This window comes from Mus caroli, chromosome 17 (genome assembly GCF_900094665.2).
Source record: "Mus caroli chromosome 17, CAROLI_EIJ_v1.1, whole genome shotgun sequence".
Taxonomy (NCBI): domain Eukaryota; kingdom Metazoa; phylum Chordata; class Mammalia; order Rodentia; family Muridae; genus Mus; species Mus caroli.
Window position 1 is genome coordinate 29,912,273 of NC_034586.1, and position 12,522 is coordinate 29,924,794.

The 12,522-nt window shown below is 47.1% G+C and overlaps 2 protein-coding genes across 3 annotated transcripts in view; both read left to right on the forward strand.

The window, feature by feature from the left end:
* Window positions 1–8,073: 8,073 nt before the first annotated feature.
* Znf414 (zinc finger protein 414) lies at window positions 8,074–10,675 on the forward strand. Of its 2 annotated transcripts, none has more exons than XM_021185930.1 (6): window positions 8,074–8,198; window positions 8,771–9,053; window positions 9,326–9,433; window positions 9,529–9,634; window positions 10,088–10,422; window positions 10,501–10,675. In XM_021185930.1, the coding sequence occupies exons 1-6, from the start codon at window positions 8,196–8,198 to the stop codon at window positions 10,563–10,565; spliced, it is 900 nt and encodes a 299-aa protein (XP_021041589.1). In that variant the 5' UTR covers window positions 8,074–8,195; the 3' UTR covers window positions 10,566–10,675. The 2 variants fall into 2 exon arrangements, with proteins under 2 accessions (XP_021041589.1, XP_021041590.1); XM_021185931.1 differs by lacking the exon at window positions 8,074–8,198 and adding an exon at window positions 8,331–8,676.
* A 186-nt stretch (window positions 10,676–10,861) lies between these two features.
* Window positions 10,862–12,522, forward strand: part of Pram1 (PML-RARA regulated adaptor molecule 1) — a 13,537-nt gene continuing 11,876 nt past the window's right edge. The window contains exon 1 of the mRNA XM_021149586.2: window positions 10,862–10,920. Within this exon, the coding sequence (XP_021005245.1) occupies window positions 10,862–10,920 (59 nt within the window). The remainder of the gene's footprint in view (window positions 10,921–12,522) is intronic.

A 12,522-nucleotide genomic window follows, 5' to 3' on the forward strand; every position in this document is an offset into this window, starting at 1 on the left:
AGAGAGAGAGAGAGAGAAGGGGGCACACACACATGCATGCATGTAGGTCAGAGGACAACCTTGAGAACTTAATTCTCTACTTCCCCCAGGCAGATTCCAGGAATTGAATCAAACTCAGTTCATCAGGGGTTTGGCGGTGAGGGCCTTAACCCACTAAACCATCTCACCGGCCCCTACGTAGCTGATTTTGAGGCTGTCCTGGACTACAATAAGATCCTTTGAGGAGGTTTGGGGAAGGCTGCCCAGAAAAGTCCATCTGGTCCTTTTTCCTTTCCCCCTCTGCATTTGCCTCAAGAAACCAACCTTGGCTGAAAAATAAGCACAAGGATGCAGCTGGGCCTCATCAGGCCTCTTGTTTGTTCTGCAAAAATTTTTAACAGTCCTTGAGTGTGGCTGGACAACTTCATCTCTGAATTCTTTTACACTTTAGTTTAAGATCGAGAATACTTGCTTAGCATGAAGTTAAACCCAGCCCTGAAGGAGAGAAAGAGAGAAAGAAACAGAGAGACCACAGAGACAGACAGACAGAAACTTACTTTGTAGACCAGGTTAGCCTTGAACTCCTACAGATCTCTCTGTATCCTTTGCCTTGTAGGTGCTAAAATTAAAGGCATGCGTCTTCTGTCTGGTTTCACAACCAGTATTAAAAATTAAGATTTATTTACTTTAAATTATAAAATAATTATTTTTTGAGATTATAAAATAATCATTTTCCCTGTCCTAAATATACTTGCTCAGTCTGTACAATATCCTTTGTACGTGTGTGCTTTCAGGGCTGACCATTTGATATTGGAAACAACTTAGTATGTTCTTCTTGGGGGAAGACTATTTCTCTCTTTCTCAACATTCCTTATTTGCCTGTAGTTCTTTATCTAGTATTCAGGCCTCATATGAGTTCATGACTTTTTGAATTTCATCCCCAGAACTCACATAAAGGTGGAGGGATGGAACCAACTATGCAAAGTTTTCCTCTTTTGTGTGTTCCCTCCCAGTAATAACATATAGGTGCTAGAGAGATGGCTCAGCAGTTAAGAGCACTGACTGCTCTCCTAGAGGACCAGGGTTTGAATCCTAGTGCTCACAAAGTAGCTCACAACTATCTATAACGCCAGTCCCAGGGTATCAAACACCTTCTTCTGGCCTCCTGGGCCCAGGCACACACATGGTACATATACACATGTGTAGACAAAGCATTTATATACATAAAATAAACACAGATAAATATTTAAAATAATGATAGTATATAAATTATTTAGAGCCAGTGAGATGACTCAGCAAGTAGAGATGCTTCCTAGCAAGTCTGACAACTTGGTTCCATGCCTAGGACCCACATGATGGAAGAAGAGAACCAAGTCTGCTAGGTGCCCTGTGACCTCAACATACACAGCATAGCACATGTGTGCCCACACACACATGGCAAAAAAAATGAACTCAATTGTAATTTTAAATAAATAAATTTCCATTATAAAAAAGTAAAGGGCTAGGGAGATAGCTCAGTTGGTTGGTAGTGTTTGCTTATCGCGCATGAAGCTCTATGTTCCAACCCAATACCAAGACAGAAGACAGAGGGAGGTTAAAGAAGAAAGAAAAGGGAACAAAAGAGAAGAAGTGAAACAAAGTCAGTCGGGGACATAGCTCAAGAGATGGAATGGTTTCCTGGCACAAAGAAAGTCCTTGCTTCCATCTCCAGCACCCCATAAACCGGCACCCCATCATCCCAGCATACATGAGGTGAAAGCAGAAGACCCGGGAGTGCAGCCATCAAGGCTACAAAGCAATGAGGCCAGCCTGGGCTACACAAAAGGAAGAGGAGGAGGATAACAAGGGGGAGGAAGAAAGAGCAGAAGGGGTTTCCATCTTTTCCCCCTCAAACTCACTATGCAGATTGCTCTCCCCTCTGTGCACTTTGAGGGTACAGTCCCTGCAGTGGCTATTCCTGGTTGTCAAGTTGACTATATCTGGGATGAACTACAATCCAGGATTGAAAGGCTCACCAGTGATCCTAATCTGGAGGCTGGGAGATAGAAGTTTCTGACCTGGATCTTGGTATGGAGATCTTGAGACATTGTGGCTATGGATTCCAGAAGATTAAGACAGGGAGATCTCCGAGTTCAAGGTCTGCTGGAGACCTACATAAGGACATTGGCAGAAGAAAGACTCTCTCCTTCGACTGCTTGTCGTGTGGGACTGAGCAACTGCTAGACCCTTGGACTTCCATTCACAGCTGCTGTTGACCATTGCTGGGAGGCGGACTGCAGACTGTAAGTCATCAACAAATTCCTTTACTCTATAGAGACTACCCATAAGTTCTGTGACTCTAGAGAACCCTGACTAATACAGTCCCCTCACTGCACTGGTACAAAGGACACCCTATTCACAGGAAGCAAGACTATGAGCAGGGTGGACGGTTAAGTATTGGGAAGGGTGCCTGATTGAGAAGTGTTGGAGAGAAGAAAAGTGGGCTGATATATTCTAACAGACAGTTCTGAATCATTAGGTTAGGGACAGCTCTACACTGTGAACTGCTATCACCTACATTCTAGCCAGGCCTCAGCACCACATCCTGTGGGCTCTTGCACAACATTTCTTATATCCGGCCCCTCCTCTCCCTTCCTTATGGCCCCGTTCTTACCTCAGCCTCACCCTGTCCTCCCTTCTCCAGCACAGAAGCACCTCTCCACCTTGCAACAAAAAAGAGGCTGAGCCGGGCGTGGTGGTGCACGCCTTTAATCCCAGTACTCGGGAGGCAGAAGCAAGCGAATTTCTGAGTTCGAGGCCAGCCTGGTCTACAAAGTTAGTTCCAGGACAGCCAGGGCTATACAGAGAAACCCTGAATACACAAAACCCTGAATTGGGTCACCAATATGACATGCAGCAGATGTGGTATATACTTATAATCTGGTCACTCTGGATGTGGAGACCAGGAAGATGAAAAATGCAGTGTTCTTCGGCTACATATTTGAGAATTTTTTTGTATTTATTTATTTTATGTATATGAGTACACTGTAGCTGTACAGATATGGTTGTGAGCCTTCATGTCGTTTTTGGGAATTGAATTTGACCTCTGCTCACTCTGGCCCAAAGATTTATTTATTATTATACACAAGTACACTGTAGCTGTCTTCAGACACACCAGAAGAGGGCATCAGATCTCATTACAGATTACGGGTGGTTGTGACCCACCATGTGGTTGCCCGGATTTGAACTCAGGACCTTTGGAAAAGCAGTCAGTGTTCTTACCCACTGAGCCATTTCACCAGCCCCATATTTGAGAATTTTATACAACATATTTTGAACATATTCCCTACCACCCCTAGATTCTCCCATAACCACCCTCTTTCCACCCTCCCATCGGTTCCAAATGAACCTGAAGCTTGCGCTCTCTCTCTCTCTCTCTCTCTCTCTCTCTCTCTCTCTCTCTCTCTCTCTCTCTCTCTCTCTTCCTTTCTTCCTTCTTGGCATGTGGGTAGCCTGTCAGGGGCCACTGTTTTCTTGATGATATTGACCATCTCTGATTCTTACATTCTTTCTGACATTTCTTGTGAGAAGATGATCCCTGGAGGGAGGGGTGTGATTATACAGGTCTCATTTAGAGCTGAGCATTCAACAGTCTCTTAATCTGTGCATGTTGACCAACTATTTTATTTTATGTGTATGAGTGTGTTACTTGTATGTTGAGCCATCTCTCCAGGCTTCACTCCTCTCTTAAAAAAGATCTTACTAGCTACACATGGTGACACACCTGTGATTCCATTACCAAAGAAACTGAAGAAGCCTGGGTGTGGTAACACACTTTTAATTCCAACATTGTATTACTTCCTTGATCCTCCTCCCCTTTGTTCTTGGTATCATTGTTTTGGGGGATGTTGTTTAGGGGTTAGTTGTATGTTTGTTTGTTTGTTTGTTTGTTTGTTTGTTTGTTTGTTTGTGAGATAGGGTTTCACTATGTAGCTCTGGCTAGCCTAGAACTTTTATGTAGATCAGGCTGGTCTTTAACGCATAGAGATCAGACTGCTTCTGCCTACCAAATACTGGGATTAAAGGTATGTGCTAACATTCTTGGCTTGTTTTAGTTTTTTGAGGCAGGGTCTCATGTTGTGCAGGCTGCTATTGAATTCTACATATAACTGAAGATGACTTTGAACTCCTGACCCTCTTGCCTCCACTTGCCAGTGCTGGGATGGCAAGGGCTCTACCACAGCCTACTGAGTGACATCCCCACCCTCTCTCCATCATCTCATCCATTCCAAATGAACTTTAAACAATTTCTTTATTTCTTTTTAAAAATTCCCTCGGGTGCTGGTGAGATGGCTCAGTGGGTAAGAGCACCTGACTGCTCTTCCGAAGGTCCAGAGTTCAAATCACAGCAACCACATGGTGGCTCACAACCATCCGCAACGAGATCTGGCGCCCTCTTCTGGAGTGTCTGAAGACAGCTACAATACAGTGTACTTACATATAATAAATAAATAAATCTTAAAAAAAAATTCCCTCATTGGATCTAGTTTGTGTTGCCCCTTTATTCTTGGAAGCGGGGCTTGCCTCGGTATGTGGTCAGTCTATCAGGGGTTATGGTGTCCTTGACGTTATTGACCCTTCTGGTTCTTATGTTATGAATTTCTTTTGAGAAGATGATCCCTGGAGGGAAGGGTGTGATATATAGGTCTCATTTAGAGCTGGGCATTCAACTGTTTTCTCTTTTTTCAGTTTCAATTTTACTTTTTAAGAGATTTATACTATTTATTTATGTGTATGTGTGTATGTGTGTATCTGTGTGAGTACAAGTGCCAGCAGAGGACATCCAATTCCCAGGAACAGACAGTTGTGAGCTACCATGTGGGTGCTGGGCACTGAACCTGGGTTCTCTACCACTCGACCACTGGGTCATCTTTCTAGCCTCCATTTTTCTGTTTTTAAATGTCTTCTAACCATCTCCTTTACCTATAGTGGCACATACAGATTAAATATATGTTTACCTAAATACATGTTGCATATGAATTCTACAGTTGCTTATGACTCAATAAACATCTCTTGAATGGCTAAATGTATAGAAATCTGAGATCTAAGTTCTATTTTACCATGTAACCCTAAGCCCACCCTACAAATGATCACCAGAAAAAGATATTAGATCTTCCCCCCAGAGACATCTATATGGTTGGGGAAGTGGCTCAGGTGTTGTGTAGCTGTTCCACCCCATAGGAAGCTCCTTAAGCCTAAAGATAAACATTTAAAATAGCTTCAGGAAGTCCCTGAAACTGACAAGGTTCACCAGGCCCCTCCCTGCCATACATAGTAAACCACACAGATTGCTCAGAGTCACTCTCAGAAAAGTGAAACTACAAATAAGACTCTGAGACCCGGCCAGCTACCTGGAAGAGGTTTAGATCAACTGAGTCACTTGGAAAGAATACTCTCTAACCTGTTGAGTTGCTATGCAGTGCGTTCCAGGTTCCCAGCTTTTATGAGCTTTTATGAACTTTTATGAGCTTTTATTGTGCTGGTTCAGCCCAGGGAGTGACACTATTAGAGGGTGTGGCCGTGTTGGAGTAGGTGTGGCCTTGTTGGAGTAGGTGTGTCACTGTGGGTGTGGGCTTTCAGACCCTCATCCTAGCTGCCTAGAAGCCAGTATTCTGCTTGCGGCCCTCAGATGAAGCTGTAGAACTCTCAATTTTTCCTCCTCCACGATGTCTGCCTGGATGCTGTCATATACCTGCCTTTATGATAACTGAATGAAGCTCTGAACCTGTAAACCAGTCCCAATTAAATGTTCTTTTTAAGAGTTGCCTTGGGAGCTTCTGAGGCAGCCCCCTTTTCACACTCCAGACATCTGGGCACCTTCCCGGCCAGAGGAGAGGTATCTGCCTGGCCCGGGAGGGAATTGCCAGAGGATCTGCAGGAGACATCTTGGTTCCCGGACTCCACCAAGACTAGTCTTCACAGGTGAGAGTGTGGACTACAGAAGCTAACAGCTTCTGGGACAGGTCCTGTTTCGGGCCTTCATCTTCTGCCAGGAGACAAGCCCAAACAACAGATATCCATGCACCTTCCCTGAAAGAGGACAGCCTGCCTGCAGAGAGTGCTCTGACCACTGAAACTCAGGAGAGAGCTAGTCTCCCAGGTCTGCTGGTAGAGAATAACAGAATCACGAGAGGAACAAGCTCTAACCAGAGACAACTATAACAACTGACTCCAGAGATTACCAGATGGTAAAAGGCCGATGTAAGAATCTTACTAACAGAAACCAAGACCNGTCTCGAAAAACCAAAAAAAAAAAAAAAAAATCCTAACTAAGACACCCATTAAGGGGTGGAATTTGGTAAGGCAGGTTCAAATGTCTTTGAGTCATTTCTCCCTCAGTAAGTAACCCCTTGCCCATATCCCTGTAATAACTCAAAAAAACCCTTGGTTCACTATAGTGGCTTTGGTGTTATTCATACTTTGCTCTGTCATGGGCTATTTATCTAAGGTGAGTAGAGGTGTTTGTGTTTCCCTGGGGAAAGTCTGGTCATACAACTGATCCTACCATAGAAATATGACAACCTAAGTTCAGATCCCCAGATACCAGGTAAATGCCAGGTAGGCACTGTGGCCCACCTGCAGTTTCAGCCTCAGACAGTGGAGACCCTGCATCCTCAGAGCAAGGATAGTCACATTGGTGAGCTCTGGGTTTGATTTTGAGGTTCTGTCTCATTGAATAAGGAGGAAGAAGCATGGAGGATTATTCCCCCACTGCAACCACCAGCCTCCACATGCACAAGCCACAAAGTGCACATGTACCCTGCAAACAAATACCGCACAAACATGTATGCATGTATACATGCAACCACATACACAAAAATGGAAAGACGAACATTCATCAATGACCTCTTCAGAAACCATGGTTTCTCTCTCTTCCACCTCTTGAAAGTCCTACAGGACTCACCCAAGTTCTCTTTCTGACCTCCATACTACATCTTTATTCTGTTTCAATTGTGCAGAGGTCTCGCCGTTGCTTACGAAAGGGAAGCTTGCTCTTTGCCAGCTCAGGACATCTGTGCCAGCTTCCTGTAGTGCTCTGCTTCCGTAGGCATCAAGGCACAGCTCAAGTCACCCCCTTAGACAGGCTTCCCTGACTCCTCATTTCACATCTGTTTTGTTTGTTTTCTTATCTCCTAGGATACATCCGAGATCATTTTTCTGCTGTTGTTGATTTATTGTCTCTCCATTTTCTTGGTTGACTAGCGTCTCCCAAGAGCAGTACTAAGTTCCTGGCACATAGGATGCACTTAAGGAAAGTTGGGTGGCCAGGGAACCTCTCAGTAGCAGTGCACGTGGGACTCATGTTCACACCTCTCTACCTGTGGAATTTGCTTGTTCACCTAACCTGAAGATCCATTAGTTAGAGTGTTTCTCACATTGGGCTATGACAACAGATTCGTTCTTGCTGCAGACGGGATGTGCTGAAAATTTTACGGTGCTTGCTAGGAAGATGGGTCTGTGCAGACACAAGGGACCAGGATTCAAACCCACAACACTCATGTAAATGAGAAAGAGTTTGGATCTCTAGCCCTCCCTGTGAGGCATAGCAGCTTCCTGTAATCAGGGCACTTAGGAGGTGGACACAGGAATCTTCTGACAAGTAAGTTAGCTAGCTAGGTGGGAACTGGTGAGTTCCAACTTCAGTGAGAGATGTTGCCTCAGTGAATGAAGTGGAGAGCAATGAGGGAAGACAATGTCTACCTTGGACCTCCACTCTTACCTGCTCACATCTGTGCATATACATATTCATTTGTACGTGTATGTGTACAGAGCTAAGGATGTGGCTTGCTTTGTAGAGAGTTTGCCTATATGAAAACTCTGGGTTTGATACTCAGTGCCACCTAAAACCTGGTGTATTGGCATCCAAGTTCAAGGTCAACTTCTGTGTAAGGCCAACCTGGGCTATAAAAGTGGGGAGGGGAAGAGCTTTTGTCAGTTTTCTCTGAAATTTAAGACCAATCAAAAGCAGACCGTTCCTGTATAAGAGCTGCAGTCTAGTCTCAGGCCCCTCCTCCTAGAGAAGCGCCCAGAATTAGGCCACACCCCATATCTCGCGAGATCTGAGAAGCGGAAAAATGGCGCCGATGTGAGCGAGAGACCGTGTCGCCGAGGAAGACGCCCCTGCTGGAGCCAGAGCCCCCGAAGGCACGGGAACCAGAGGTGTAACTGAGTAGAGGATGGTGAGCGCAGCACCCCGCACGCGGACGCGGAAGAGCAGCGGGACTGACAGGGAACGGTCCTGCCGCGCGCCTCCCCTCCAGCTGGCCCCGCCCCCACATCCGGGTCCCCGCCCGCCTCTGACTGTCACTTAGCGTGCGTCCAGCCCTTCAGTTAGGCCAGACTTCGCTTGGGCCACACCCACCCTCCTAGAGTTCAGTCCTGAGTGTCTATAGCTCTAGCTTAGCCAGTATTCCCCATCATCCCACAATCCACTCTAGGCCCTCCAGCATTTCCTAGATGCTCCTCTAGGCCACACCTCCACCCCTAGTGCCTCTCCTGCCAAAGTTGAGGAAGGGATGTTAATTACTGCCTTTTTATGCATAATCCCTGATAACTCCTGCAATTGGAATTAGGAGACAGTAGCTCTGCTCTTAGGTCTGCCCTTATCTCCCGTATCTTGCTGGTGACTCAGAAAATGGGATGACTGGGTAATATCTGGTGAGTGTTGAGGGAGTCAGTCTTGTGGACCTTTGTAGTAGAAGGGCATCTGACCTAGGGATCCCAGCCTGATTTTAGCCGCTTCTTGCACCAGGAGGAACCATCCAGGCCCAGCTCGGACACGCTGACCACTGTAGAATCCAGCTCCGGTGAGCCAGACAAGGAGGTGGCATCTCCAGATGGGGCAGCTCCAGCCACTTTTTCTTCTGTGGAGGAGCCCAGCCCTAACCCAACAGCCATGCCACCAGCATGGGACCATGGAGGACCTCTGCAGCAAGTTGCCTATCCAGCCTCAGACAGTGGCCAGACTGGCTCAACCAACACAGGCGTGGGGACCAATGAGGACCTTCGGTTGCCCAGACGCCGTCCACCGCCAGGTTATCTGTGGAGCTTTCTGGGGAGTCACATGCCTTTGATAGGGCTGAGATGGTGCAGGACAAGAAATCACCTTTTATCCCATTGGGGGGGGGGGGTGGTCTTCACCATTTACTGAGCATCTTGTCAATATGTCAGGTGTGGCTCCAGAGATGAACTAAACCAATCCAGCCCTTCCGGGCAGTTTATGCTAACAGTGGCTGGGTGGGGAATAATCAAGGCTTTTGGGTAGGTCAGTAAGGAAAAGAATAATGACACCCATTCGTTCCTGCAGGGAAACAAATACCCTGCTCTAGCCCTGGCTGCTGCCTCAGTTTCCCCAGTGTTCGTGATCTAGCACAGCATCTCCGTACCCACTGCCCACCCACACAGTCACTGGAAGGTAAGATGAGGGTTGCTGATAGTGAAGCAGATAGGCAGAGCCTCCCAGAGTTAGTCTTAACCACCCACTCCACATCTGCACTTTATCCCTACCAGGCAAACTCTTCCGATGCTCCGCGCTGAGCTGCACTGAGAGTTTCCCCAGCATGCAGGAGCTGGTAGCTCACGGCAAGCTGCACTACAAGCCCAACCGCTACTTCAAGTGAGAGCCTGACCATCCCCCTCTGTCAATTCCCAGATCTTTAGTGCTTCCTAATGTATGTGGAAGAAGGGTGGGTTGAAGTATGAATGTGGCCTGGGAAGCCAGCCCCAACCATGCATGGAAAACAGATGTGAATTAAGATTAAGTCATTCTGGCTACGGGCTCAATTTGGAGGTGCAGGGTATACATGCTGTGGTTCCGTCCAGTTCTACCTCATGTCTTACGTGGAAAACTGGCACTTAAGTAAAACCAAACTTGAGATTCTGAGCTGGAAAGGTCCAGAAGAATTAAGACTACAGTAAAGGAGGGCCTGTAGGCCAAGCTCCTTTACTTTGTGTGCAGTACTACAGAGATTCTGATATAGATACCCTTCCTACATCTTGGTCCCTGGGTAGCAGTGGATAGGCCCTTCCTGTTGCCCAGGAGATAGTCCAGTACTGTGCCTGCCCCCAGGTGTGAGAATTGCCTCCTGCGCTTCCGCACTCACCGTTCACTCTTCAAGCATCTGCATGTTTGTATAGACCATGGTCAGAACCCAGCCCCGCCACCACCCCCTGCCCTGGACAAAGAGCCACCTGTACCCGAGCGTCCCCCAGAGTCCGACACTTCGTCTTCCCTGGGCCTGCCATTCCCACTACTTGAGCCTTTCACCTCTGCCCCCACTGGGCCCTTCCTTCCATACTTGAACCCTGCACCCTTTGGCCTGAGTCCCCCTCGACTGCGCCCATTCCTGGCTGCCACCCCAGGGCCGCCAGCATCCAGCACTGCCATCTGGAAGAAGAGTCAAGGTGAGTAGAGGAGCAGGTTGCCTGCAAAGCTGGCTGAGCCCACCTTTATTCTGAACTTGAACTGCTTCTTTCCTGCAGGTGCTACCAGTAGTCCCAGAAGACCTCAGGGTGGCTCTGATGCGCCCTCAGGTGCGTGCAGGTGACCACCAGGGCAGGGTGGAGGGGCCTTCATTCCTATGCCCTGTGCGGGCCTTGTGAATGCTGGAAAGCAGCAGTGCCTGTCCCTTAAAATACATGACTTTTACCTTTAAAATGACTGGTACCTATGCCTTCATCTGCGCTGGCGTTCCTGTGTAAACATTTGTGTCTTGTCCAATCTCTGAGTGGTCTTCTCCTGTGGTGGGTCCAGGGATAGGAGGCAAATGTGGTGCCTGCAGAGATGGGCAGTCAAGCCCAGGAAAAAGAACCCAGCTTGCCTGGACCCTGGCAGCTAAGGGGGATGGACCCAGGGAAAAGTCTAATCTGTTCTGGCCAACATCTCCCATCCATGGTTGAAAGGCTTTCTGGAGGGAGACTGAGGTGCCTGCAGGGTACCTGGACCCCAGCCACATCGTGTGGAAACACACACATGGCTGCTATTTGTGTATGCAGTGTGTGACTTCTTTAAGAGCTTCTTGGTCCACCTCCAGGACCATCACCCTGGTGACCCCACAGCCCTGACACCTGGGTTCCTTGGTGCCAACACCCAGTTGGATAAGGCTGAGCAGTGTTTAGGCATAGAGCTAGAGGCAAGGGATGAGGCCCAGGCTCAGCTGGCCCCCCTCAACTCTATACAGACTCAACCTCGTTTGCTCCTGGGGTGTCGCAACTGTCAGAGGGGGAGAATCTAGTTTTATCGAAGCTTTGAAACAGCTCTGTTGGGCTGAGTGGGAAGGGATACAGAGAGTTTTGTAATTTGAGGAAGGAGGGGACAATAGAGGAGACATGTTGAGCTAGTATGTGCTGTCTTGGGTCCCTTACCCCCCAGATAAGATTTTTTTCTAATTTTTTTTTTTTTTGAGAGAGTATGAGAGTGTATGTGTGTACACAAGTGTAATTAATGCTCATGGAGGCCAAAAGAGGGTACAGGAGCCCCAAGCACTTGTGAGCTGTCGGGATGGGTGCTGGGAACCAAACTCGGGTCTTCTGTAAGAGCAGTAGGAGAGTGATTTTTTTTTTTTTAGTGTCACAGTTAATTTCCTTTAAAAATTAATTTATTTTAAACTTTTAACTGTGATCCCTCTCCTGCAACACCCCCACCCCCCAAATAAGCACTAGGCTGCTACCTTTTGGACTAGGGTGCTCACACGCAATGGGAGGGGGACTTAGAATTGGCTTCATAGAATCTGACCCTCATCAGTACTCCTGTTTTCCTGGCACCTCAGCCATGGAATCTCTCTACAACTCAGTGCCCATCGTAGCCAGCTGTAGATAGGGGTAGTCAGTGCCCTCTCTTCTGTTCCACAACTTCCAGAAACCAGATAGAATAGGGTTGCTTTTTTTTCCAGGTTGTTTTCCTTTATTTAAAAACAAACAAACAACAACAACAAAAAACAGGCATAGTGGCACATGCCTTTAATCCCAGCACTTGGGAGGCAGAGTTAAGTGGATCTCTGAGTTTATGGCCAGCCTGTTCTACAGAGCTAGTTCTAATATAGTCAGGACTACACAGAGAAACTGTGTCTTGAAATGTCATGGCTTACCATGTTCAAGTGCTTGCCCGTGCAGCCCTGATGACCTGTGTGAGGCAGATAGGGAAAGAAGATCAAGTCTCCAAAGTTGTCCTTTCATATGTTAGGCCCCGAGTTTAAAGCATTGTGGCACACACCTTTAATCCCAGCACTTGCCAGACAGAGTCAGGCAGATCTCTGTAAAATCAGGGCCTGATCTAAGTGACAAGGTCCAGCCAGGATACATAGTAAACACTGTTTCAAAAAGCGGGAGGAGGGGGAGAAGCCCCAGGGTGTGGTGGCACATCCAAGCTCTTGGAAAACAGGGAAGGATCACTCTTTTTAAGTTCACATCATCTTGGGCTACATAGCAACACTATCTCAAGAAATTTTGTTTTTAGTATCAAGAATTAGGAAGGCAAGCTGGGCGTGATAGTGCACGCCTTTAATC